Genomic DNA, 23,506 nt, shown 5'->3' with positions numbered 1-23,506 from the left:
TCATAAGGGCATGTAGATGTTATCTTTCCTGGCATCGATTTTTTTGAAAAAAATAATTCATTGGTGAAGCTTGATGTTTTGTTCGCCGTTTCTTTAACGTTTTGATTAGTCCGGCGTACGTGCTGACACGTTATGAGTGATCAATTAACGGCTCGCCCATCATATCAAATACTATTATCATTACTGGGGTCATCATCAGTGATAGCCTTGTATCATGCTGTACCAGTATGCTAGATAGGAACCAAAAATTAGGCATCTTTCCAACCTGTGTTGTCAACTCTCGAGGCTAAAAATACATCCTGAGAGAACTGTGGATACCCGTCGCACTCGCGATGTAAGTCATTCTGTGTCGGTATAATCACAAGATTGTCAACATTTTAGTCATTTTATTCTAGCTATCTTACAGTGCTCATACTATTTCTTAGTGACATCACATATAAAGCATCGGAAGTTTCTTACAAAGGGTATTATGAGGCCTTATCACGGTGCCTATAAGGTCAAAAACTAAGACAAACCTATAACAAAAATAAATAAATAAATAAATAAAAATAAATTAAAAAATTAAAAATAAACTCTAAGCAAAGTACTCGCGTCTTGTAATGCCCGCTATAATATTGTTAATTTTGTCTAAAATTAGAAAGTCTAAACGCATTGACATGTACGAGTAAAATGGTGTGTACATTCATACTAAAAAAAAAAAATAAATAAAACACAAATATATTTTGATGACTGTTGTCCAGTAATTGCAAATAAGTCAACTAACTAAACATTAAAACAGTATAAAAAATTGATCAGATTTATCATATGTTATTGGCGATTGACATAAAGAATTATTTTCTTTTGTGCATTTATAAGTCCATGGTACAGTATAACACCAACGGTACACGTTCTGAACACACGACAACGATTGGTCATGTGACTCCACAAAAAATCAGCCCCACTTTATTTGTTCTTACGGGGTAAATGGCATATATTGCTTCATTTTTTATTTGTCTTAACTGCATCGACTTCGACATATTGCATATCATTTATTAGAGATAATTTTGTTCCCACGGTTGTTGCATGTTCTTCTGTATACTACCCTGTTCTGAGGGCCACTTTAACCTGCACTAATATGCATACACTGTGTGGCAATTAATTTACACCGGGTAAGGCAAGATTACAACAAAAGAATAAAAAATAGACTTTGGACACACAAGTTTAACATTATGCAAAATATAACAGACTAAATGATAGACACAAATTAATACAATGAAATAATAATGTTGAAGCCTAATTTGATAAACGTGCCTTAAAAGAATATATTTGTTAAAGCTTATGCACCCAATATAAAGCCAGAGGTGAGCTGGGAGATAAAATCATTTTGCCTGAATTATGTAGAACGGAAAAGTGGACTATATATACAATTATGGAAATGAACCATGTAATATTTAGGAATATCCGGGGGGGGGGGGGGGGTCAAACGAAAAAACCGGAGTTGACACGTTTGTAAACTGGCGTAGGCCTACAGTGTAGATTTCGAATTGCTGTTGAAATGGATCGTTTATAAAAATACGTCTTTTATTCTTCGTTTCTTTTGCTTTAATTATTTAGGCGTGCGTGCTGACTCGTGTAATGAGTGAACAATTAACGAATCGCCCACAATAACAAATAGTTATATCACTTACTGGGGTCATCACCAGAGTGATACCCTTGTGTCATGTTGTGACAGTATTCTAGATATTTGACACCCAGTAATAAATAAAGTGCATGTACGTCAATTTTAACCAGATAAAGCAAACAACAAAATACCTAAAAACCTAAAGCAACAAAATACCTAAAAACATATATATTGGACACACACAAGTTTAGCATTATGCAAAACCTTAAAGGCTAAAACAGACGTATAAATAGATAAATAATAGTCATAATTTCAAATTTGTACACGTGCCTTAAAATAAGGGAATGCGTTTTTTGAAAATACTGCATTCAATAGAACCTGAAGCGAGCTTGGAGATAAAATAATTTTTGCCTGAATTATCGTATAATGGAAAAGTGCGAGGAATAGCACAAGGAAATATTTATATAATATCCAATGAAAATAATCATACCTCTGACTTTGGTAGAGGGTAAGCCACAGATGGGAATCCAGCATTAAAGCTAGTAATGACATTGTTATTTGGAATAACATCACTTAAAATTATGCATCCCAGCTGACAAGATTTTAATTGTACGTATCAGAATAACTTTTTTTTTTCACAGTTCAAATCAATTTGATTGAATTTTCACAACTTATCATCGAAAGGCGTCTGTACCATTATTTTATAATGTAATGCATTTACTTCTCCGACTGTTCCATGAAGTTTCATGAGTGTTTAAACGCTAGTGCACTGACACTGATTATTTCCTACTACCTGTAGTAAGTCATTAGAGAAGGATGAAACTTTCACAGTTCTAGTTTTTTTTTTTTTTTTTTTTTTTTTGGATTTCATGAAGGATGCCACATATTTTTGGAGGGGGGGCTAAAAGAAAATGCCAGAGCTGACACGTTGCACGTTGCCAGGCGCGCAATGTAGATTTCGATAAGCTGCTTGAGGTAACCCTCTTAATACACTGTACCTCTTAATAGCAACACAATGTGCTTAATAATCCCTTTGATTGACTTATCATTAGGGCATTTAGATGTTATCTTTCCTGGCATCGATTTTTTGACAATTACTCCGGCGCACGTGCTGACACACGTTTTATGAGTGATCAATTAACGACTCGCCCATCACATGAAATACTATAATCACTAATTGGGGTCATCATCAGTGATAGCCTTGTATCATGTTGTACCAGTACGCTAGATACGAACCGAAAATTAGGCATCATTCCACCCTGTGTTGTCGACTGTCGAGGCTAAAAATACATCCTGAGAGAACTAGAGTATGTAGGCCCCTATTATCCGTTGCACCTTATACAGGGGCGGATTGAGGTTGTCTTCTGGGTCTTCTGGAAGACGGTCAGATGTTCAAGTTTCTGTTGAAAGACGGTCAAAAATGAAAGATTGATCAAAAAAGAAAAATTGAAAGACTGTGAGAAAATATCTATGGATCCGCCTCTGTTATACCCCTGTAGTATATCATTCGCGGTTTAAGTCCTTTTGTGAGGGTATAAGCACAAGTTTGACAAAGTTTTAGTCTTTTTATATTTAGCTATCTAACAGTGCTACCACTTGAGCACGCTATCCTTTTTATCTTTCTTCCCTTGTTTTAATTCTACCGATTTCAACAATTCCCTTTTATCAATTAGAGATAATTTCAAAGGTTGACTCGTTTCTGCACATTACGTTTTTTTTTTTTTTCAAATTGCATGGTTTTATGTCTGAGGGTAATCGAAGTAATAAGTAAGATGCATACGTTAATTTACACTGGATGATGAAAGAACACAACAAAATATACCCTGTAGAAGATGGACATTTAACGCACAAGTTTAACATTACACAAAAACTAACTTAAAAAGACATATTAATAGATACAATAATCATTATAATAATCATTATTAAAGTCTAATTTTGAAACATGTTTATTAAAAAAAGAAAGGTTCAAATAGTTTAATGCGTTTGTTGAGCCTATCCCACTGAGCCAATGTACTCTAACATCATTTTGACCTGATATCCCACAGCATGGAAAATCGTACAGAAATAGCCAGAGAAAGATTTATACAATATCCAATGAAAAAAACCTTCCTGTGACTTCAGTAGAGGGTACAACCACTCCACCTCTCTGAGTCAGTTCAGTTAGATAATTATTTTTGTTTTTGAAAATAAAAAAAAGCATATTTGTTTCGAAAAAAAAAATAAACAGGTACATCACAACTGACACAATTTACAAGCCTCAATTATCAAAATCAGTTATTTTCAGAAATCTTATTCGAATTAATCCTTATTTCACATTCTCATCATCTGTGAAAGGCTACTGTGCCGCAGTTAATTTATAAAGGCATGTAGATATTTGTACGTTTAAAACATGAATACACTGACACTGATTATTTCCTACCAGATGTAGCGAGTCATTATAGACCTAGGGAACTTTCACAGGTCTACATTTGTCTTAGTCCATTGTGTTTTCATCGGACACATCAGACACCACATCACAAATAACAATCATACATCACAGCTAACGCAATTTGCAACCCTCTACTATCAGAACCAGGTATTTTCGAATAAACTTTTAGTTCACATTCTTATCATCTGTGAAAGGCTACTGTGCACCGGTTATTTTAAATTGTCGTGCATTTATTCTCCCGATTACTCAGTAAAGTTTTCATGAACGCTTGTAACATACAATGACACTGATTGTTTCCTACTACATGAAGTAAGTCATTATATACTTTAGACATAATAACGAAATTTTGTCCATGTTATATATCGATCAGATCTTTATAATTATATCTATTTTTGTATTTCACCAGCATATACATTGTAGGAAGCTACTTGAAGTGGTAGGTGAACATTCAGAAAAACAATGCTGACGGGTAGAATAACGAAAATTATCATTTGCTGCGACTTCGATCACCGATTTTCCTTGTAGAAACAGAGCCTTATCCCCTACCAAGCTTCCTGATAATGCCATTCCCCCCTGATCCTGTCTCCTACATCCTACGTCACCAGCACCAATGTTTGTCTTTGAGGTTCACCACAATAGGACAGAGTTACAAATACACTTAATCCATCTTACCTTCCAGCAGACGCCAACATCAGAGTTATCCCAAAGTCAGCCACCGCGTTACTGGAGACTCCAGGGTTGTTTGCCACTTAAATGCCGTGTGCATTCAATCCTCGGACATCAATATGATCCCAGCCAATGCCGCTGCAAACAGCAGGATTTACTTTCCCTTGATCTTCTCTCAGTAGCATTTATCATCTTGTAAATTCTCTGCATACATAATATTACTGTCCTCATTTAGTGTTTTACATTTAAATCACAGAGAAAGGTAATTTTTATCCCCCGCTCAAGCATCCCCAGAAGCAAAATCCTGAACCCGTCCATGCTGGTTTACTGACGTGTTATGTTGTAATTTCTCCCAGACCCTGACAAGGACAGTGAAGGTGAAACCTCGTTATCTGTTTCTTACGTTGCACCAGATTACATGGGTCAAAAAGGACGAACCACACAACTGCAGGGCTGTTTGCTCTCGATAGGAATACCAAGTAAATGGAGACTGTTGCTAAGCCAAGGCAAGCCGATGGATTCACGAGTGGCAGGGGAAAGGCCCTAAAATTGGATTTAGTACGAAATTTTTACTCAATTTGAAAAGGGGAAGACTCACTTTGTTGTCACGGCGATTTCATGGACAATCCAAACCTAGGTGAAAAAATTGTGGGTGCCTTCGTTGACAAAGATCTTGAGTAGTTTGAAAAAAGTTTCCTTTTCCTCCTAACCTGCAAGCTGTCGCTAATTTAGGGCCAAGGGTGGAGCCTATGAACGTTGCGCGTTACAACAGACGTAGAATAAAGGTGTCCAATACTCGAGCCATTCAAAATGACAGAGCAGTGGCAACGTGGCCATGGCTCTCATGCTGGCATCTGCCAGAAGCTTTATTGCTGGTAAGTGTGTGAGTGCGTCTGCTCGTGTCGGCGAGCGTGCGCGTGTGTGTCGGAGCGAACGTGTCTTTTCATTTACGCATATTGGTAAAATTCTACTTACAGCGTAAAACGATATTTTCTAGATATTTTTTGCTGCTGTGAGCGTAATAGCGATTCAAGCAGCAGGGTCTTGAGTAAATCTTATCATATGTGCAAGCCTCTTTTCAGGTAAACAAATTGACTAAATCGACAGACTGCGCCGTTCGAGTAAAATGACATAGGAATGTTTTGAGAAAGGTGTTTAGGTTATCGTCAAACCAAACACTACTAGTGCAGTTTTAGTGAATTAGTCAATTATTTCCTGTAATGCACACTTAAGGTGCATTCATCATTTAAAAGTGAAGGTTATTTTTAACGTTTAACGGTTTATTGACTTGGTGAATATTTTTTGTAGGTGTCAAGCTAGCCATGGGTTCAGAGCTTGTCAAAGAACTGAACCAAAGCTGTCTTGATAATGCTACCTTGGCAATTGTTGAGATTGGAGGATTTGGATTCAAGATTGCAAAGAGAGCAAACGCTTTCTAGATGAAAATTCATTACCACAACAGGAAAAGGAGGTTATCATTTCTGTAATAAAAAAAATAAATAAATAAATAAAAAAAACACTGAAACAGTTTATGTACTGTCAAAAACAAAAACATTGTCTTTTGTTGTGCACATGTGGGTTCATATACAAGATTGTCTCTATTTTCACATGAAGCTAAGCAGGTACAAATTATTAACTTTTTGAATGTATAAATGCTATACATTCATTTACTCATGATGTGAGTGTCATTTTATATATATTAAAGGGATAATAACTCTTCATTTTGGCCAAAAAATGAATTTTCTTGGAGTAAACAACAATTTTCCCATACTTACCAATGGTTAATGAATCTATTTTTACATTCTTTAATCTCTTAAGAGATTATAACAGAGTATAGCCAGTGGTCTAAAGACAAGCTCAGATATCAGAATAATAGCTATAACTGCCGTTTTTGTGGTACAACAGAATATATTATATTTCTATGCGTTCACAATGTTTTTATTGTGAAATATAGACCTCATACGAAGAGTTATTATCCCTTTAAGTAGTTTTGTATGAAACAAATTGTTAAAAAATATCGTTTTTAGGGGAAATATAATTTCTGCAACGTGTATCTTAATGCTTGTTCCAGTCATTGAATTTTATATCGATACGTAATGATACTAGTAATATAAGATTACTGTACAGTTTGGGTTTTGTATGTGACTAGCTACTCAGATGATGTTATTATTTTAAACTTTCTGACATGAAAATAAATATTGCTACTTTTGTATTCTAAATATCTAAGCCACAGCGGCAAGGTTATTTTACGCACGTGTCAGAAATAAATGAATTTTAAATCATTTGAACATTTTCTTTTGTCGCAGTTTAGCCACCATCTACATGTAGACATAATTGATAAGGGGTCTGGCGCTACAGTAGAAGGGAGAAGAAAATGGGGGAGGGGGCCTTCAAACGTAAGTGCCGGAACTGACACGTTGCCAGTCGTACAATGTAGATTTTGACTTGCTGTTGGAAATGACCTGTTTATAAAGACATGTTCGTCTTGATAACAATACAATTTAAAAGTTCTTAAAATATAAGAATGTGTCAAATTGTCAAAATGTGTTTGTTGAGCCTGTCGCAATCAGCCATTGTGCTTTCTACCAGAGGTCAGCTGGGATATAACACCATTTTGACCTGAATTCTCACAGCAAAGTGCAGAGGAATGACCAGTGAAATATGTATATCCAATATCCAATGAAAAAAATCCACCCTGTGACTTTTGTAGATGGAACAACCATTTTAACTCTCTGCGTTACCTCAGTCAGATATTACAATTAAGTTGAAAAGCTTGCAATGGTATTGTTTTTGAAAAGCAATATAATAATAATAATAATGATGATGACGATGATGATAATAATAATAATAACAACATACTTCACAGTTGACACATTTTACAAGCATAAAATATCAGATTCAGTTATTGCCAGAAGTCTAATTCGAATTTATTTTTAATTTGCATTCGTACTTGTTTCATCTGTGAAAGGTTACTGTACCCCGAACGTTCAAAACATAAATACACTGACACTGATTATTTCTTATTACCTGTAACAAGTCCGTTGTTACATACATTTTCACAGTTATCGCTATGACATTTGTCATATTGCGTTTTATTTCATCGGGCACGTAGAAAACAATTCTACTTTTTTTTTTTTTTTTTTTTTGGGGGGGGGGGGTATAAACCCTTTGGTCAAAAAATACCGACGGATGGAATATCGACAAACATTATTTACTTGGACTTGAACACTTCCACTTCGATTTATAATTTAAGTATACATTTCGCTTATATAAATGGACAGGGGCCTTATCCCCTTTCCCAAGCTTTTTGATACTCCCCCCCCCCCTCGACCCCGTCTCCTACGCTTGTGATCACAGTATAACTTCATTTGTCAGAGGCTTTCCTTCGACAACAGCTAGGACTGTCTCTACCAATGGGGGCAGCATCCTCTTTCTGGTTTCCACTGTGGCAGACGCCATGTGAGGCGCTATGATGATATTTGGCAGTGTGAGGAGGGGGTGGTCCCTGGGGAGAGGCTCTGGGTACGTCACGTCTAATGCAGCTGCTTTGATAATCTTGTTCTTCAGGACAGTGTACAGGGCTTCTTGGTCGATTATCTCACCTGATCAAGAAATAGAGAGGTTATTCTATCTTAATTATGCCTCGTGTGATTATTAATTAATTAATTGATTAATTCAGCTATAAGTTATATTTTCAAATTTGTCTATTTATTTCTGTCTCAAAATAATTCAACTTTAGCTTGAGATACCAGCATTTATACATTGTTGTCGGAAAGTACAGAGGATGACACGTCGTACATTTGCAAACTTCACAACAAAATTTAAAAAATATGACATGGTTATGCATTCATAATTATTTGTACATTTTTATTTTACGGCACTCACAAGACAAATTCCCATAAAAACTTGTTTAAGAATTGTAACCTTGTCGCGCCGTCTACAGGAGATAATTGCAGTACGCGGTAGACGCACACGCTGTTAGGCACGTGATCTTTAACGAGCACACCCTAATGCTAATTGTGTGTGAATTTGGTGACATTTGATGGCACCTTTTCAATTTTATAGACATTTCTTTACATCTGTAGAAGTAACAGTGAAACAGTCGATTTGAGGGGGTACCTCTTATAAATTTTACTAAATGGTATAAAATATGTATAGTTTCACCACTATTTTGTATTGTTTTAACCATTAATCATGTTAGACACGGTATCCGTGATAAAAAGCACTATTTCTAACAGTTCACAGCTGTGAGGTGATCATTTGTAAATAAAAGTACATGGAAATGGGGGTGGGACAACCTTTTTGACCAATGCTGTATATACTCTCACCACAAGACAATAAAGCAGCCAAGGGCTTTGTAAAACCAAAGCCAGATCTAGACAAAAATTAGAAAAGAAAAGTACCGGTAAATACTGATAATTTTACTTACCGCGGGCAACGTTTACTATTGTTGCACTTGGCTTCATTAACTTGAACTCATTTTCTCCGAACATTCCTTCTGTTTCTGAAGTAAGGGGACACGTGATCATGACGTAATCGCAACGTGGAAGCAGGTCTGCCAGCGTTGAACAATATGTTGCACCGACAGATGATTCTTCTTCTTCAGGCCTAAAAGTAAAATAAAATAATATAAAAAAGATGAATTCACTTTGTTTGCTTTGCTAAAACGTAAAAAAAAATGGGAAATTGTCCATTCTGAACCGGATAACGAGATAAAGCACCTTTAAAACTACAGAATTGACGGAGAATGTATTTTGGTAATGCAATTGTCGATTTTCGAAACCCGTTGGATCATCTAAATATAGGATAAGCAAATTACTTTCCTTTACAGTATAGTGATTACATGTACATGTGTCTAGAATAGCGTGTTTAAAGTTCGCTCACTTTCTATTCCTATTGTGATAATATATCTCCATATCGAATGCCTTTGCTCTCTTTGCCACCTTGCTACCGATATCTCCCATCCCGACTATCCCCAGGGAAGCGAATGAAACATCATTGCCAAGCCAGTTAACGTTGAATTTCTGACACTGTTTTGGACCCATGGCCACTGGCACTCCTAAAACAGAGACACGTTCGAGAAACTGAGAGACTGTGGTGACATGCATACCATTTAACACTAGTCGGTATGTCTCAAGAGATTTCTCAATAATTATGGATTTTGAACATATGCAGAGATTTTTTAAAAAAGGGGAATTGTGTATTCGGGTCTACTTAGTGAATGTGAGTTACCTGTACATATAGAGGTAACCCCTCTCTAGCAAAGGAGGCAACTATACCCAGTAACTTTACCATATGAGGATTCGGGATACATTATCAAAAAGAGATAAATTCAGCTTGTTAGTTACTTGTTCGATACATTTGTTTTAAAGGAAAGTTTGGCGTAGTCAAACGATATTTTATGGCGACAACAATCTCCAGAGCTTATTTACGCACATGCGCATTCTGCACATGCGCAATTCTACCTAGAGGGGTGGTCCCAATTGAGGCACATGTTGCTACTTATACCAGGGGACGTCACTGCCTGACCCATTTTGCGCTCATTCTGTTGTCGCGCACGATACGTTGAAGCTACAAGTTATCTCCGACTTTCAACTTAAACCTTCAGTTCAAAAAATTTCATCGGCTTTTCCTTCGATGAGACCTTTCCAGCAGTTCATCGATATTTCGAACCGTTACAACACGTTTACAGCATATTATATCAGCGAAAGATTATGTACAAGTTCAAGCAGGGAGTAGCTGTACATGTACACTGTACGTAGTACATCTGCCGACTATTAGGCTACATGAAGGCGGTAAGTTATTTTCTCTACTGATTTATCAGATGCCGTTGACATAATCCATTTGTTCGTGACTTTCTGGTTTGCTCTAATAATGGTCACGGCGACTGCACTATAAGGCTCCTTGCGTATCACCTATTCAATTTTTTAGTTATCACTGAAGTTACCGTTTATACCTACTATTTATTAATTATCTTTGAGTTGCACATTTACGACTCCGTTTATAAGTCTTCTGATCTCGATTGTCTTATAAACCCCCACCCTTCACACATCTTGAATTTTGGGGTTCACTTATGCTTAGGGCACTACAACTGATAAGTACACATAGTTATTAGCTTTTTCCTTCTACTAAACAAGATCATGTTACATGGATATTGCAAGAATAGTACAGTTTTTGAACTGAAGGTTTAAGTTGAAAGTCGGAGATAACTTGTAGCTTCAACGTATCGTGCGCGACAACAGAATGAGCGCAAAATGGGTCAGGCAGTGACGTCCCCTGGTATAAGTAGCAACATGTGCCTCAATTGGGACCACCCCTCTAGTAGAATTGCGCATGTGCAGAATGCGCATGTGCGTAAATAAGCTCTGGAGATTGTTGTCGCCATAAAATATCGTTTGACTACGCCAAACTTTCCTTTATGTCTCCTCCATCCCAGTGCATCACAAACTTGCATATTCCCGTTCATAGCAAAAGAGAATGCAACAAAGACTATCGGGTGTTCGTGATTTGGCCAAACAAGGCCGCTTTTATTAAATAAACTCACTATCCTAATAATTTTAACAATAATAACAATGTGGCAAATTGTTGCCTGCATTAAATGTTATGGCCTTAGGGATAAAAATTAAATATGAAATATTAACTAAGACTCATCATCCTAAAAATAATGATGAGACAAGTCAGCAAAAGTTATCATTTTCAAGCAATTTTGCACAAATTTCGTTTGTGGGGTTGCAAAGAGGCCATAACCTTGACTGGTGCCCAAGCGCACTGGGCAAGGAAGACCCCACAGAGGAAATCGCAGAGGGCTGGAACATAAACACTCAAACTGATGTTGAGATCGGGAGTATATATATATATATGCATACTTACCACTTACCGTATACACATACTTACCACTTAAACCGACGAAGCAGAGCAGAATAGAACAGGCACAAAACATGCCGCTCACTCCGACGAGGCGGAGCAGAATATAAAGACACAAAACGTGCCACTCACCTCGACGTAGCGAGGCGGACAAAATTGTTACAAAAATAAGGCATGAAAAAGTATGCCACTCAACCTGTGAAACAGGTCGGAAATGTAAAGACACAAAACATGGTGGGGGCCTCTTTGCAACCCCACAAACGAAAATTAAATATTTCATATTTAATTTTTATCCCTAAGGCCATAACATTTAATGCAGGCAACAATTTGCCACATTGTTATTATTGTTAAAATTATTAGGATAGTGAGTTTATTTAATAAAAGCGGCCTTGTTTGGCCAAATCACGAACACCCGATAGTCTTTGTTGCATTCTCTTTTGCTATGAACGGGAATATGCAAGTTTGTGATGCACTGGGATGGAGGAATATAAATACAATATAAATACAATTGTTCATGTCATAAATGTAAGTGTTTTGCAGTCACCGCGCGATTGTGGTCGTCACAACTTTCAGCTCTTTTCTATACAAAACACAGTAGCAAAAAAATAAAATAAAATAAAAAAAGCGGAAGTGAATATGTTACACCAACAAGGTCATAATGGAGAAACCAAACATCATTAACTTGTCCATATTAATGAATAATTAATGAATACACACATCAAAACACATTTACCAAGTAGACCAGATGTTTCTGTACATGCATAATATGTATACATGTACTTTCAGTAAGGCCCTAACCAGACATCTTGTGTCCTGTCCACTAACTTACTGATAACGGTACTAGCGTTATGTCACGTTAGGCTTTGAGAACATCGTTTCTCTTTTTATCGCCATACCTTCCAACAGCCTACGAGCAGACGCCAACATCAGAGTTATCCCAAAGTCAGCTACCGCGCTACTGGAGACCCCAGGGTTGTTTGCCACTTTAATACCGTGTGCATTCAATCCTCGGACATCAATATGATCCCAGCCAATGCCACTGCAAACAACAATTTTCAAGTTGGGAAACTTCCACAACTCGTCAATTGTAATCGGCATACTAGGACCTCGGTTATAGGCCCCGACGACCCTCTTTCCCAGCTCAGGGTTACCGGTTATGTTTTTCGCATATAAAACGTCAAAATGTTCTTCACACAATTCGATGAATTCGTCCGGGAACCCATACTCGGGGTCGTCAGCGCGTGATCTACGAATATAAACAGCGGGACGCTGTTTTGTTGCCACTTTGGTGTTGTCTTTACCTGTGGTGAGCGAGGCCATGTTTCACTGCTGAACAAACGCCGAATGGACGAAAGGGTTGAAGTTTATTGTCCAGGTCACTTTATCCTGTGTGTTTACATTTGAGAGGGTTTAAACTTTCCTTATCTCAAGGTAATCGGACAGAGATGTTAGTCCACTAAGAGCTGTAGTCCATTTCTTGTTACTTTGGACATGTGACAGTCCTTGCATATGCTGAATCAGATATTACCGGTTAAACCTTTACCTGTTTATATCCGTTTTTGTCTTTTTGTCTTCCTTGTTGCCTTTCTTTTTGTCTTAGACCCCATTCCCACAGATTTTAGTTCGATCTATCCCCGTGGGGAGTCTCACTAGATTACTGTCAGCTTAGCCGTCTTACTTTCCCGCCTACTAAAACCTGTAAGGGGGTAATTAACTTTCGTGCGCGGTCGGCAGACAGCAATCTACCGTGAACCCCCAGGGAGTTAGGCCGATCTAGTTGGATCGATCTAAATCTCTGGGAATGCGCTCTTACTGCCTTATGACTTTTACGTTCGTCACCACTTTGACCCAAAAAGTTATAGATGTATATTTTTGGATTTGTCTGGAGTTGACTGACTTGTAAGTGTTAAGATTTTGGCGGTGATCTGGATCAACATTCACCAAATTTATATTGGTAAAAATAAGGATTCTTCACCATTGCGTAATATAGGTAATGAATGTGTCGTACAATGAATGTACCGGTATTTTCATCTACCACAATTTTCCCTGGCGGAGGGTTGCGCTCTTGAACTCTGAGTGCTTTTCTATATGGTTCTATAAAGTCTTAGTAAAGATCATGCGATTACTGTCCTAGGTTTCTAGTTTTATCTTATTCTTTAAGCAATGCACACTTAAAATGCAAGAAATTTTGTCCAGAAAAAAAAAAACGGGCAAAATCGGTGAAAATGGTCTGTTAATATAGACTAAAAGAATAAAAAGAAAGTTGGTGGCCCATAACTATTTCTTTATTTTTTCCTTTATATTTTAAGGAGAAAGGTTCTATCCGATTTTTCCGCGGTATACACGGTACCTGAATATCCTTTATTTGTTCTTTTCATATGAGTTTATGATGGTCGTTGCCACAAAGGCATTAAAAGTGATTTTTTTCTACATCAAACTTAATAATTACAGACCTTTGAATTGGAATCAAACTGGAAGAAAAAATAAAACCGATTATTCTTGTTTAAACCCAAAATTTAATTATGTTACTTCCTAATATAATAATAACCCATGAGTATTATCTTCGAACGCGGCTATGCCAGGAAACTGTTTAAGGCAACGTGGAAAATTCAGTCGTTCCTTAGCTCAGCTTTGCCTAATTGGAAAATACATGTACATGTGCAATTATAATCTCTATCACATTGGACACTGGATGTCTAACGCCGTCGCGACTCTCGGCTGTCGTTCTGGTTCAAAGATCTGTCCTGGGACCTGGGGGGTGGCTGCTTATAAAAGTACACACCCGCGATGAAGATCACGTGTCCGACCACTAGAAATATGAGAAGAGCGACGAGAGGGGGCAGTTGATTTGAACATCCGTCCTTTGACTTGCAGGCCTCGTCTAGAAATAGAAAAAATAGTGTTATATGCATATGATGATACCGAGTGCAAATTCGCTCACAAATATTAATAACAATGATGGGAAGTAGACAAAAACGAGTCAAATGGCGTCAGGTTCGTAAAAATTGTGATTTTACTGCATGGAAGATCAAACTTAAAGGTGGAGGGGGGGCAGACATGGATAATCAATATACAATTACACCAGATCAGGTTAAAAGACATTATCTACTTTATCCTCATTCTTCTTTCCCTCCCCTGGCGTTAAAACATTGTTGTAACTCTGTGCTTTCAAAGATTTCATAATCAGAGAACCAAATCAAATTGTCGGGAAAGTGTGAAAACGCGTTCATCTATACCTCGAAATTTTTTATGTACAAATTTCAACATCGCCTGCCCAACAATGAGACCAATTCCATATGTGGTCCACACAAAGCCGACAATTGTGCTTTTTAGGCCGTCTGGAGACTCCATGTAGGCAAACTCCACACCTGAAATGATTGTTTGTAACTTATTTTTTACAACTGTACTAGAATTTACACTTGTCATCAAAAAACTCCTTTCTTAGTTAACAACAATCTTATGTTCTTCTAATATAGTAGATGCCCTCTAGTCTGAATGTTGAATCTAATCCTCGTATCAAACCCCACGTTGTAATTTTCTTTCGTCCCTGTTCTATCTTACCCGTGGGGAAAATAAATAATGCTCCGAACCCAAGTAACGTCCACTGTGGGATGAGTTGCGCCGCACTAACTCTCCCACAGCCTGCCTCGTCCAAAGCAGATTCAACGAAGATGGCCACCAGTATCGCCAATATAAACAGCACGCTCCCAAAGGCTGTAATGTACAAAGTAGGAGAAATTGCATATGAGATATCACATCTGTGTGCGTGAGCGAATGAGCGCGCACGCGTGCATGTGTATATGAGAGAGAGAGAGAGAGAGAGAGAAAGAGTTAACAACCTTTGGGAGAATTGTGTACACAATTATAAGCGTTAAAATTTTTGTAATGATCAAATGTATCGTAAATTATACACACAAGCAAGACAATGGTGATACAAAATACATTTGCCCATGCTCTTTGATCATGCCCCTTTTTGGTGTTAAACATGGTTAAACATGTCACTTTATCTTTATAAAAATTATCTTAAAACAATTAAAAAGGCAGCAACAACTCTGCTATGCACCTACTCAGTCTTGCGATTGGTGACGGCCCGTATCTTTTATGAGTATATGGATATACAACACAGTTGAACACCGGGATGAAGACTACGCTTATACCGTACTGTATGTACCAACCAAAGGGAACCATGCGGTTCCTTATCGTGAGCCCAGTCATGCATTTGGCCTGCTTTTCAAACACATACATCGCCTGTGAAAGTGCGAAAAATACCACGTTACGGAAATTAGTTTGTGTTCATGGTGTTCTGCATTCGGTTTAAAATTATAGTTTGTTCTTGTTAATGCAGGCATTGTTTGATTCCTTTTTTTATATTAAAATATGGCTAATCCTCAGAATTACTTTGATAATAATTTTGCTAATTAAATTATACGATTCAAGTAAAGAAATACAAACAATTTGCTTTATGTGATTAATGTCAATTTTGTAATAGTGACGCAAAAAAAGAAAAAGAAAAGAGACGGTTTACCTCGTTGTACACCATAGGCACCAGTAAAATACAAGGCAGCACTGTCACAAGCTTTATGAACGACCTTGTTAGGTTACGTTTTTCCTCTATTATCTGCTCCTGCTTCTTCAGAGGCCTATACGGTCTGGTGGCGCCTCTCTGGTTCGCTGTGCTACCTCCATTCGTCAAAGATCCCCGGATCGAACTAGAGTAGATAGTCTGCGCAACTTTTACAAGGTTTGACTTGTCTTTTTCTGTAATAATTATGAAGATGGAGGGACGTATTTGCAAAACATAGCGTCTAAAGTATGGCAAGCTCTAACACCCCCCTCCCCCCGTGTAAGCACCCGAAACGCTTTTTTAAAACCAGCTTCACTATAAAATACTCACAGTGACGCCCCCTTAAAAGGCGCCCAAAGCACGTGCCTTTTCTCGACAATTCAAGTACACCAATTCCCAATGAAAAGACGCTAAGTCAACCACAGCTTCTGAACGATGTGCCCGAGTAGTTTCCAAAACTCGCATGTTTGCGGCATTGAAATTGAAAGTTAAAAGAAAGGTCAAAACGTACCTTTGCTCTTGTCTTTTTTAAACCCTTTTCGCCTGTAGGTCAGTAAAAGTAGGTTAACGGCAAGAAGAACAGTTGCTGGGGAAAAGCTTATGCACCAGTACAAGGTGTCCAGCTGCTTATTACATGTAACTACGTCCAACACATCTTTTAACAGAAATGGTATCAGACAGGCCAGGTTTACTAAAAAGTATGTCCTAAGTTAACAAAAAAAGTTTAAAATGTTTTAAGAACAGTGATTATACCTAATTTCAACATAACAAAAAAGTAAAAAAATGATTAAAGAACACCGAGTTTTAAATCTAATTTAATTATAACCTAAATTCAAAGAAGAAAATGGTAACCTTATGGCAAAAACTATAGATTCTATCTTCGCCAACTTACATAAATTAGTTCCTTGCTTCTGGCGTCACTCGCTGAGACTCGTGTACTTTATGGCGTTTTTTTTTTTTTTTCAAATTCTCAAAAGTCCGACAGTCACCACTCGATATCATCACTTGCTGCGCTATTCTTAGGCTAATTTTAAGACCAACTGAGCGTCATACAAATAACCTACCAGTTTATGATGTCACGTTTCGTCTGGTGATTCCGCCGCTGGTTGGGGCCTATGGAAAACAGAATGGATCTCTGAACGCCAAGGCCGTCCCCAACTAAACACACTGCAGTGATGAAGGTGGCATTTCTCACAGATATATACTGATCTCCGCCATGTATCTGAAGCGTGTTGTATTATGCATGTATTTATTTCGTTATGATATATAGTCGAATGCAGAGAAATTATTTTCAAAGGTATCTACCTAGCAACAATGTCAAACTGTCGTTGCGCATTTCAATATAAATTATATGTTTTTGATGTTTTCAATGCTTTTTCTTAGCAACATTCACAGCTAAAAGAAACTCATATTTTGCCTAAAACTACATTGGGGCGCTCAATTCTTGATTCTTGTACTAGTACACATTGGTTATCAAAACCTATCTCAAGACGACTTGACATTGAAAGTAACAATAAAAATTAATAATTGTGATAAAATATTTTTGTTTGTATAATGATAAATTCCATTACCTCTCTCGGTAAACAGGCCAACACTAAGACAATTATACAACCTAAAATTGAAACGATGGCAAACTGAAAACAGCCAAAGAAACAGATACTCACAGACTTGCTTAATAATAATAATAATAATACAATTAAAATGTTGACAAAGCTAGAGCACATTAATGTGAAAATCAACATCAAAATATTACCTGTCGTACAGCTTATGTGAATATAAGGGTTTTCTTTTAACAGCTTACTTCGAAGTTGTACATTAACTGTTGCCTATCAAAATTATTCTCACTGTTCATTTTAATTTCTTACCTATAAGGCTCAAAACATTTCCCGCCAGAAGGACATTAACGTTGCCTAGCATCGAATCAGCCAGGGCACCTCCAAATACAGCCAGAAGACAGGTTAAGCCTGAACATTGTGGTAAAAAGTTGTGTCTGTCTTATTTAGGTATTATCGTGCTATTGTTAAAAGAACAAATTATTGTTTCCTCACTATATGGTTTACTGTTTTACGCACAATGACAGAAAATATTTTAATTGTAGCCCTAACCCACATAGAAGCTTCTGCTTTATTTTAAAAAGGAAAACAAAAAATAAACAGTGCATCAAGGAAAATACAATAGCGTTGTTGCTAAGTGTGGAATTATTTTCAACATTAGGGGCCTATCTGAATGGAGACATTTATAAAAAAAGAGTGTATTTCCAGAAACAAAATTGCCTGTGTAGTTGGCTTGCGAATTCGAAGTGTATGTTTGTGCTCCACGAACACTTACTAGCGTATGAATCCTTTAACGCTCCTGCAGCCCTGTCCGTGAATAAGACGACGGAGGAATCTTCTGTAAAATCCATGGAGTTGACAAAAAGAGCCTGGTATGCAAGCCAATTGAAAAATACAATAGCATAAATAGTCATCTGCATGGTCTTCTTTTTGGCTCGCCTTTTTGATAAATTCCTTCGTATCTCAGCCGGATTTAACGGCAAATTAGACGACCTCATATCGCCTAATTCATCGTCAGTGAGTCCTTCCAGAGACCGTAAGGACCCTCTATTCCCAGGGTCATTTTTCTGTTGATCCACGCTGGCCAGGCTCGCGTTTGAGGGTACGCGTTTAATGCCTTCATTCTCATCCTCATCCGTGTCATCGTCACTGTCATGAACATTCTCCGCGTTTCGCCGTTCGTTTTCATTTAGCCTCGTCCGTGCCAAGGCTCCGTACTGTGTCCTTATATTCGTTCTTAATACTTCGCGGGGGTCGCCGAGTTTTGCGGCGCCAACGTACCCCGGTCTTTTGTGATACCTTGTACCCAATGGACCAACAGGTTCTCCTCTGTACATTTTAGGACATTTAAACTTTGTCAATCACCTTCAACATGTGGTGATTAGTAATTTGTTGATATCCCACTTCTGGTACATGATCATACCCGCATGTTCTGGTACATGTAGGCCATTGACATTTAATTTTCAAACATAAATGTGTAGTGCTGTTTGGGACCTACTATGCTAACGTGAGCTTCTGACATATTTTCGTATCACCATTTTGTCTCTAAGCGTTCGGTAGTACATCTACATTAGAAGGCCCATAACTTTGTAACCAGTTTACCTTGTATAACATCAATGTCGCAGATCCATTCCTTTCTCGTCCCAATCCATAACCAATGATAAACTGATCACTTAGATAAATGCTCACCCCTTGGTTTGGTATATACAGGCCTCTATATAATAAAGGTCGTTATCAACGTGAACTGATAAATTAACAATGCTCTCTATCGGCTCGCATTTACACTTTCTCATGCTGATGGACCCAGTGTTATCAGCGGCGCGTGCCTCTAATCTTGATGATATGGATTAGAGATTTGATTCCCATTAGGAATTGACAGTAGACCGCTCTGTTGCAGAATGTAGCGTAGTGAGTGTGACGTCACAGAAGTCTGCCTGTATATACATAATACTTGGATATTAAAAAACAAAAACAGTCCCTGAAGATTGGCGAACGAACTGCAGCAAGTGTTTTGTCTAGGAGCCATGTAGGTTTTTCTCGGAGTAATTAATTATGGTTCAAGTGTGAAGAATGATATACCAGTATGATCAAATCCCAATTGTCTCGATTGCGGTCATGTGTCTCAAGGAGTTATTTGACTTCAGTTAATATGTTATCAGTTAAATGGCTTTCTGTCATAGGGATTGTGCACCCAATAGAACAGGTACTAAATATATAAGATTTTTTTTGGGACCCGTCAATCTTTTAATGTTGATCACTATCACCGTACCAAAAATAGCTGTGATTTATATCAGAACAACCGTGCTTATAGACAGAGGTGCATGCTATAGGGAATATAAAACCAATAAATAAATAAATAAATAAATAAATAAATAAAGATTATTTCGGGTAATGCCACGCATATTTATTGGATGTAAGAAGATGTGAGACATACATGTATGAGTAGTACGATTTGAGACATTAAAACTCCACGTATTAAATAGAAAGATTCAAGATAACGATTTCAAATTATTACAATCCCACAACGGGTACATGTACATAGACATCATTTGGGTTCTCAATAATCCCTTTCTCACTCTTCCCCCTCAAGAGAAAAGGTTTAACGACTGGAATGAGTAAAATAAAGCAGTTTTTCCACCCGTTCTTCATCTACAGGTTAAAATTTGACAAGCAAAAGGAGAAAATGTTTTGTATCCTTGTACACCTCCTTTAGCAAAATCCTAGATTCGTAAGTGACATCCATATTGTGTATTTTTTACGATCACTTCCATTGAGCATTAAATAGGTATTTTTCACGTAAGTAGGTGTCAAGTGAATTAAAAGGGTGGCTAATTACCATTGTTCAAAGTGTAACTATACATGAACATGTTGTAGAAGGCCTTACCACATCGTTTTCAAACCCTGCCGCAAAAGCTGTCTGTCAGTAGAAAATGATAAGAATCTAACTGACCAGGGTCCCAAAGCGGAAGGCAGTCAGTAAAGTCTGTTTGGTTTACTATGCCCGATTACTGCAGTGCTAAACCAAATATCTAGCTTGATGAAGCGACGGTCAACCTGCAGCATAACAACACAAAAGCGCATGTTCAGGTATGTTGCGATAATTTTGAAACCCAGGTCATACAGTATCTGGTGGTCAATCAGTTGTTACTGCCTTCTTAGGGTGATATGAAAGAAGGGTCAAAATATATTTACAGGTTATAATAATAATAAAATGCTTGCGCTTACTGTAGTTTGTTGCGAAGTCTTAAGTCACCAAAAGGTTGTTACTTATCTAAGTGCGTCAATGCACTATAACCCCATTTATCTATACTCAATAGCAAGGGCCGGCGTAACCAGGCATACGCACGGATGCACAATGTTTTTTTTTTTTTTTTTTGTCAATTATGATATTATTCTCCATGAATTTAGTGTATTTTTCACGGTGTATAATCGAAAATTCCCTTCGATTGCAAGTTAGCGTCACCTGAATGTACAATCTTCTGTATAAGTTGTATACGCACCATTGTTCTGACACCCGGGGGCCCTACTCGTTGGCTTTCACAGAATTAAGGTAAATAAACAATATATATATATAATACTAGCTGCCTTCAGAAGTCCTATCTTAATCGTCCATGTAGCTGGAACTTCCTTTACCTCTTAATTGAAGGGTTAAGTGCCCTTCAACTCTCAGGTAGCCTTTGTCTTAAGTGTATCGAACGCACTCTAGCTGGCGATATTTATCTCAGATAAAAATCTAAAGAGCAGCTACAGCAGACCTGGGAGCACTAGATAAAATCTGGATAGCGGCCTTTCTAAGGAGCCAGAGAAACAAAAGAAGATTTTTCCTGCAAAGCTTCAAAGAATTTTGACACGGACTTGATCCAGCTTAGTCCTCCAAATTAACAGGGTGACATGGGCAATGTTCACAAGCAAATAATAAAAAATTGATATATCAGAACTTTATCCTGTAATATAATTGGTTGATTTTGGATGAAACCATATATAAGTTTAGCTTTTAGGAGATTCGTCATTTAGCTGACCATGGATATAACAAGGAGGATAGTAAGAAGGCGTAATAATCCAACAACGATCAATTGTTCTTCAGACTACATGTATTTTCTGACAACTACCGGGGATAACTGCCGCAAACCACAGCGAACAACAGTATTGCATAAGTTTGTGTCACGTACAGTAAATAAATATACCGTTTTAAGCAAGGCTTTCCCAGGGAAAGAGCGTCAGCAGGTGATCGTTATCGATAATTTTTAAACCTCCCTCCCCAATGAAATTTATTATTTTTAAAATATTTTTTCAATGAACTTTTACCCCACCCCCACCCCCGCTCCCGGTACTTGGAAAAGATTGACGCCCTGAAATTTTGAAAGAAATTACAGATGGCAGTTTTGGACTGCCAGTACCCCGATTCTGGAAAAAAGCGTTGGTTCTAGGTGAAATATTATACTGGAATTTACTTATATCAGGCCTATCCAAATTCAAGACTCGGCACTAAATGATCCTGAATTAACCGGTAGATCGGGCCACACTTGATTGTTTTTGTTTTTTTTTTTTTTTTTTTTTTTTTTGAAACCCAGGTCATACAGTATCTGTTGGTCAATCAGTTGTTACTGTCTTGTTAGGGTGATAAGGAAGAAGAGTCAAAATATATTTACAGGTTATAATAATAATATATATCTTCCTTCAACTAAAACACGCCTGTTGTATACCGCCTTTGATCCAGGTGTGAACAGCTGTGGACCTCATCGTGCTCTATAACGTCAAAGGTGAAACCAAACGTTATCTCAGTGCAAAACAGAATGAAAATAAAAGCATCTGACGTCGTCTTACTCGGAACTTTCCGAGCAGACCCATCAATGAAAGCGACACGACCGAACTTGAATTGGTACCTGTTAACCGTGTTCAGCAGAAAAACTATATCTTCTAGGCGGAATTATTTGCCAATTATGTTTTACTCAAATGTTTCCATCGCTGCAATTGCTTAAATGGAAATCGCACCAGCAATTACACATTTGATTTTATCTTTATTCCCTAGCTCTTCTTAGGGTGTCCCTTAAACTAAAACACGCCTGTTGTAAACCGCTTCTGATCCTTTTGTACTCTTTAATATCATAGGTAAAGCCAAAATTATTCAAAGTATAAATCAAACTCCGAGCTCCGTGTCGGGTTCTCAAACAGGACTTCCTGTACATCATGGAATTTACCGTTCATGATAAACCATGGTCGAGGACTGGGGTTGCGTGGGATGAAACGCGGCACCCGGATTATCGATTGGGACAGCAGTTATATACAAGTGCATCCAATCTGGCCCTCTCTGTGACAAGCAGTTATATACAAGTGCATCCAATCTGACCCTCTCTGTGACAAGGTTGAAAGATTCCATCTGATCACCATGTATCAACGAAGCTGCCGTGGCTCCGTGGTATCTTTGTTGTCTGGGATACCGGCAAATACTCGTAGGCTGGTTCGAGGCCCAGCAGGCGTAAATGTCCTTTCTGGTCAGAATTTATTTTTAAAAATTGCGATTGATTACTTAAAAGGTATACTGTGATGAAAAAACGGGTTAAAACTATCCATTAGGTGCCCAAAAGTCATTTTTGAGTAATGAAAAAAAAAGTTCTTACGTTTATTTAGTTTTTAAAGCCGATTTTATGCAGGTGTGAATGTAGTTTACGATACTCCCGCGTGGTAGCGCTTTGAGGCGAGTGACGTCACTTGCGTCGAGGCTCAGAAAGCCATATTCGATTCAGCTATCCGCTTACTTACATTTACTCGATCGCTTTGTCTGAACTATTTTGTAAAAATGAACAGAGAACGAATTGAAGGATAGATACACA

General features: G+C 37.7%; 2 protein-coding genes across 3 annotated transcripts; both read right to left on the bottom strand.

The window, feature by feature from the left end:
* Positions 1-8,027: 8,027 nt before the first annotated feature.
* LOC106166178 (uncharacterized) lies at positions 8,028-13,044 on the bottom strand. Its single transcript, XM_013544649.2, has 4 exons — positions 12,455-13,044; positions 9,579-9,753; positions 9,124-9,302; positions 8,028-8,296 (listed from the first exon to the last, which is right to left on the bottom strand). Exons 1-4 carry the CDS (start codon positions 12,876-12,878, stop codon positions 8,046-8,048), a joined length of 1,029 nt encoding a protein of 342 aa, XP_013400103.2. The 5' UTR covers positions 12,879-13,044; the 3' UTR covers positions 8,028-8,045.
* Positions 13,045-13,985: 941 nt separating this feature from the next.
* On the bottom strand, positions 13,986-20,721 carry LOC106166179 (solute carrier family 15 member 4). 2 transcript variants are annotated; one of them, XM_087012033.1, is made up of 10 exons: positions 18,451-20,721; positions 17,988-18,056; positions 17,694-17,734; positions 17,187-17,344; positions 16,634-16,827; positions 16,084-16,316; positions 15,626-15,806; positions 15,120-15,272; positions 14,795-14,926; positions 13,986-14,439 (listed from the first exon to the last, which is right to left on the bottom strand). In XM_087012033.1, exons 1-10 carry the CDS (start codon positions 19,010-19,012, stop codon positions 14,255-14,257), a joined length of 1,908 nt encoding a protein of 635 aa, XP_086868159.1. In that variant the 5' UTR covers positions 19,013-20,721; the 3' UTR covers positions 13,986-14,254. The 2 variants fall into 2 exon arrangements, with proteins under 2 accessions (XP_086868159.1, XP_013400104.2); XM_013544650.3 differs by having other exon boundaries at positions 17,988-18,086; positions 18,451-20,720.
* Positions 20,722-23,506: the final 2,785 nt, after the last annotated feature.

This window comes from Lingula anatina, chromosome 4, assembly GCF_051362555.1.
Source record: "Lingula anatina isolate TDL-2025a chromosome 4, LinAna3.0, whole genome shotgun sequence".
In the NCBI taxonomy this organism is placed as follows: Eukaryota; Metazoa; Brachiopoda; class Lingulata; order Lingulida; family Lingulidae; genus Lingula; species Lingula anatina.
Note: the sequence above shows the minus strand (reverse complement) of the source record. Positions and strands in the feature narration are given on the sequence as shown.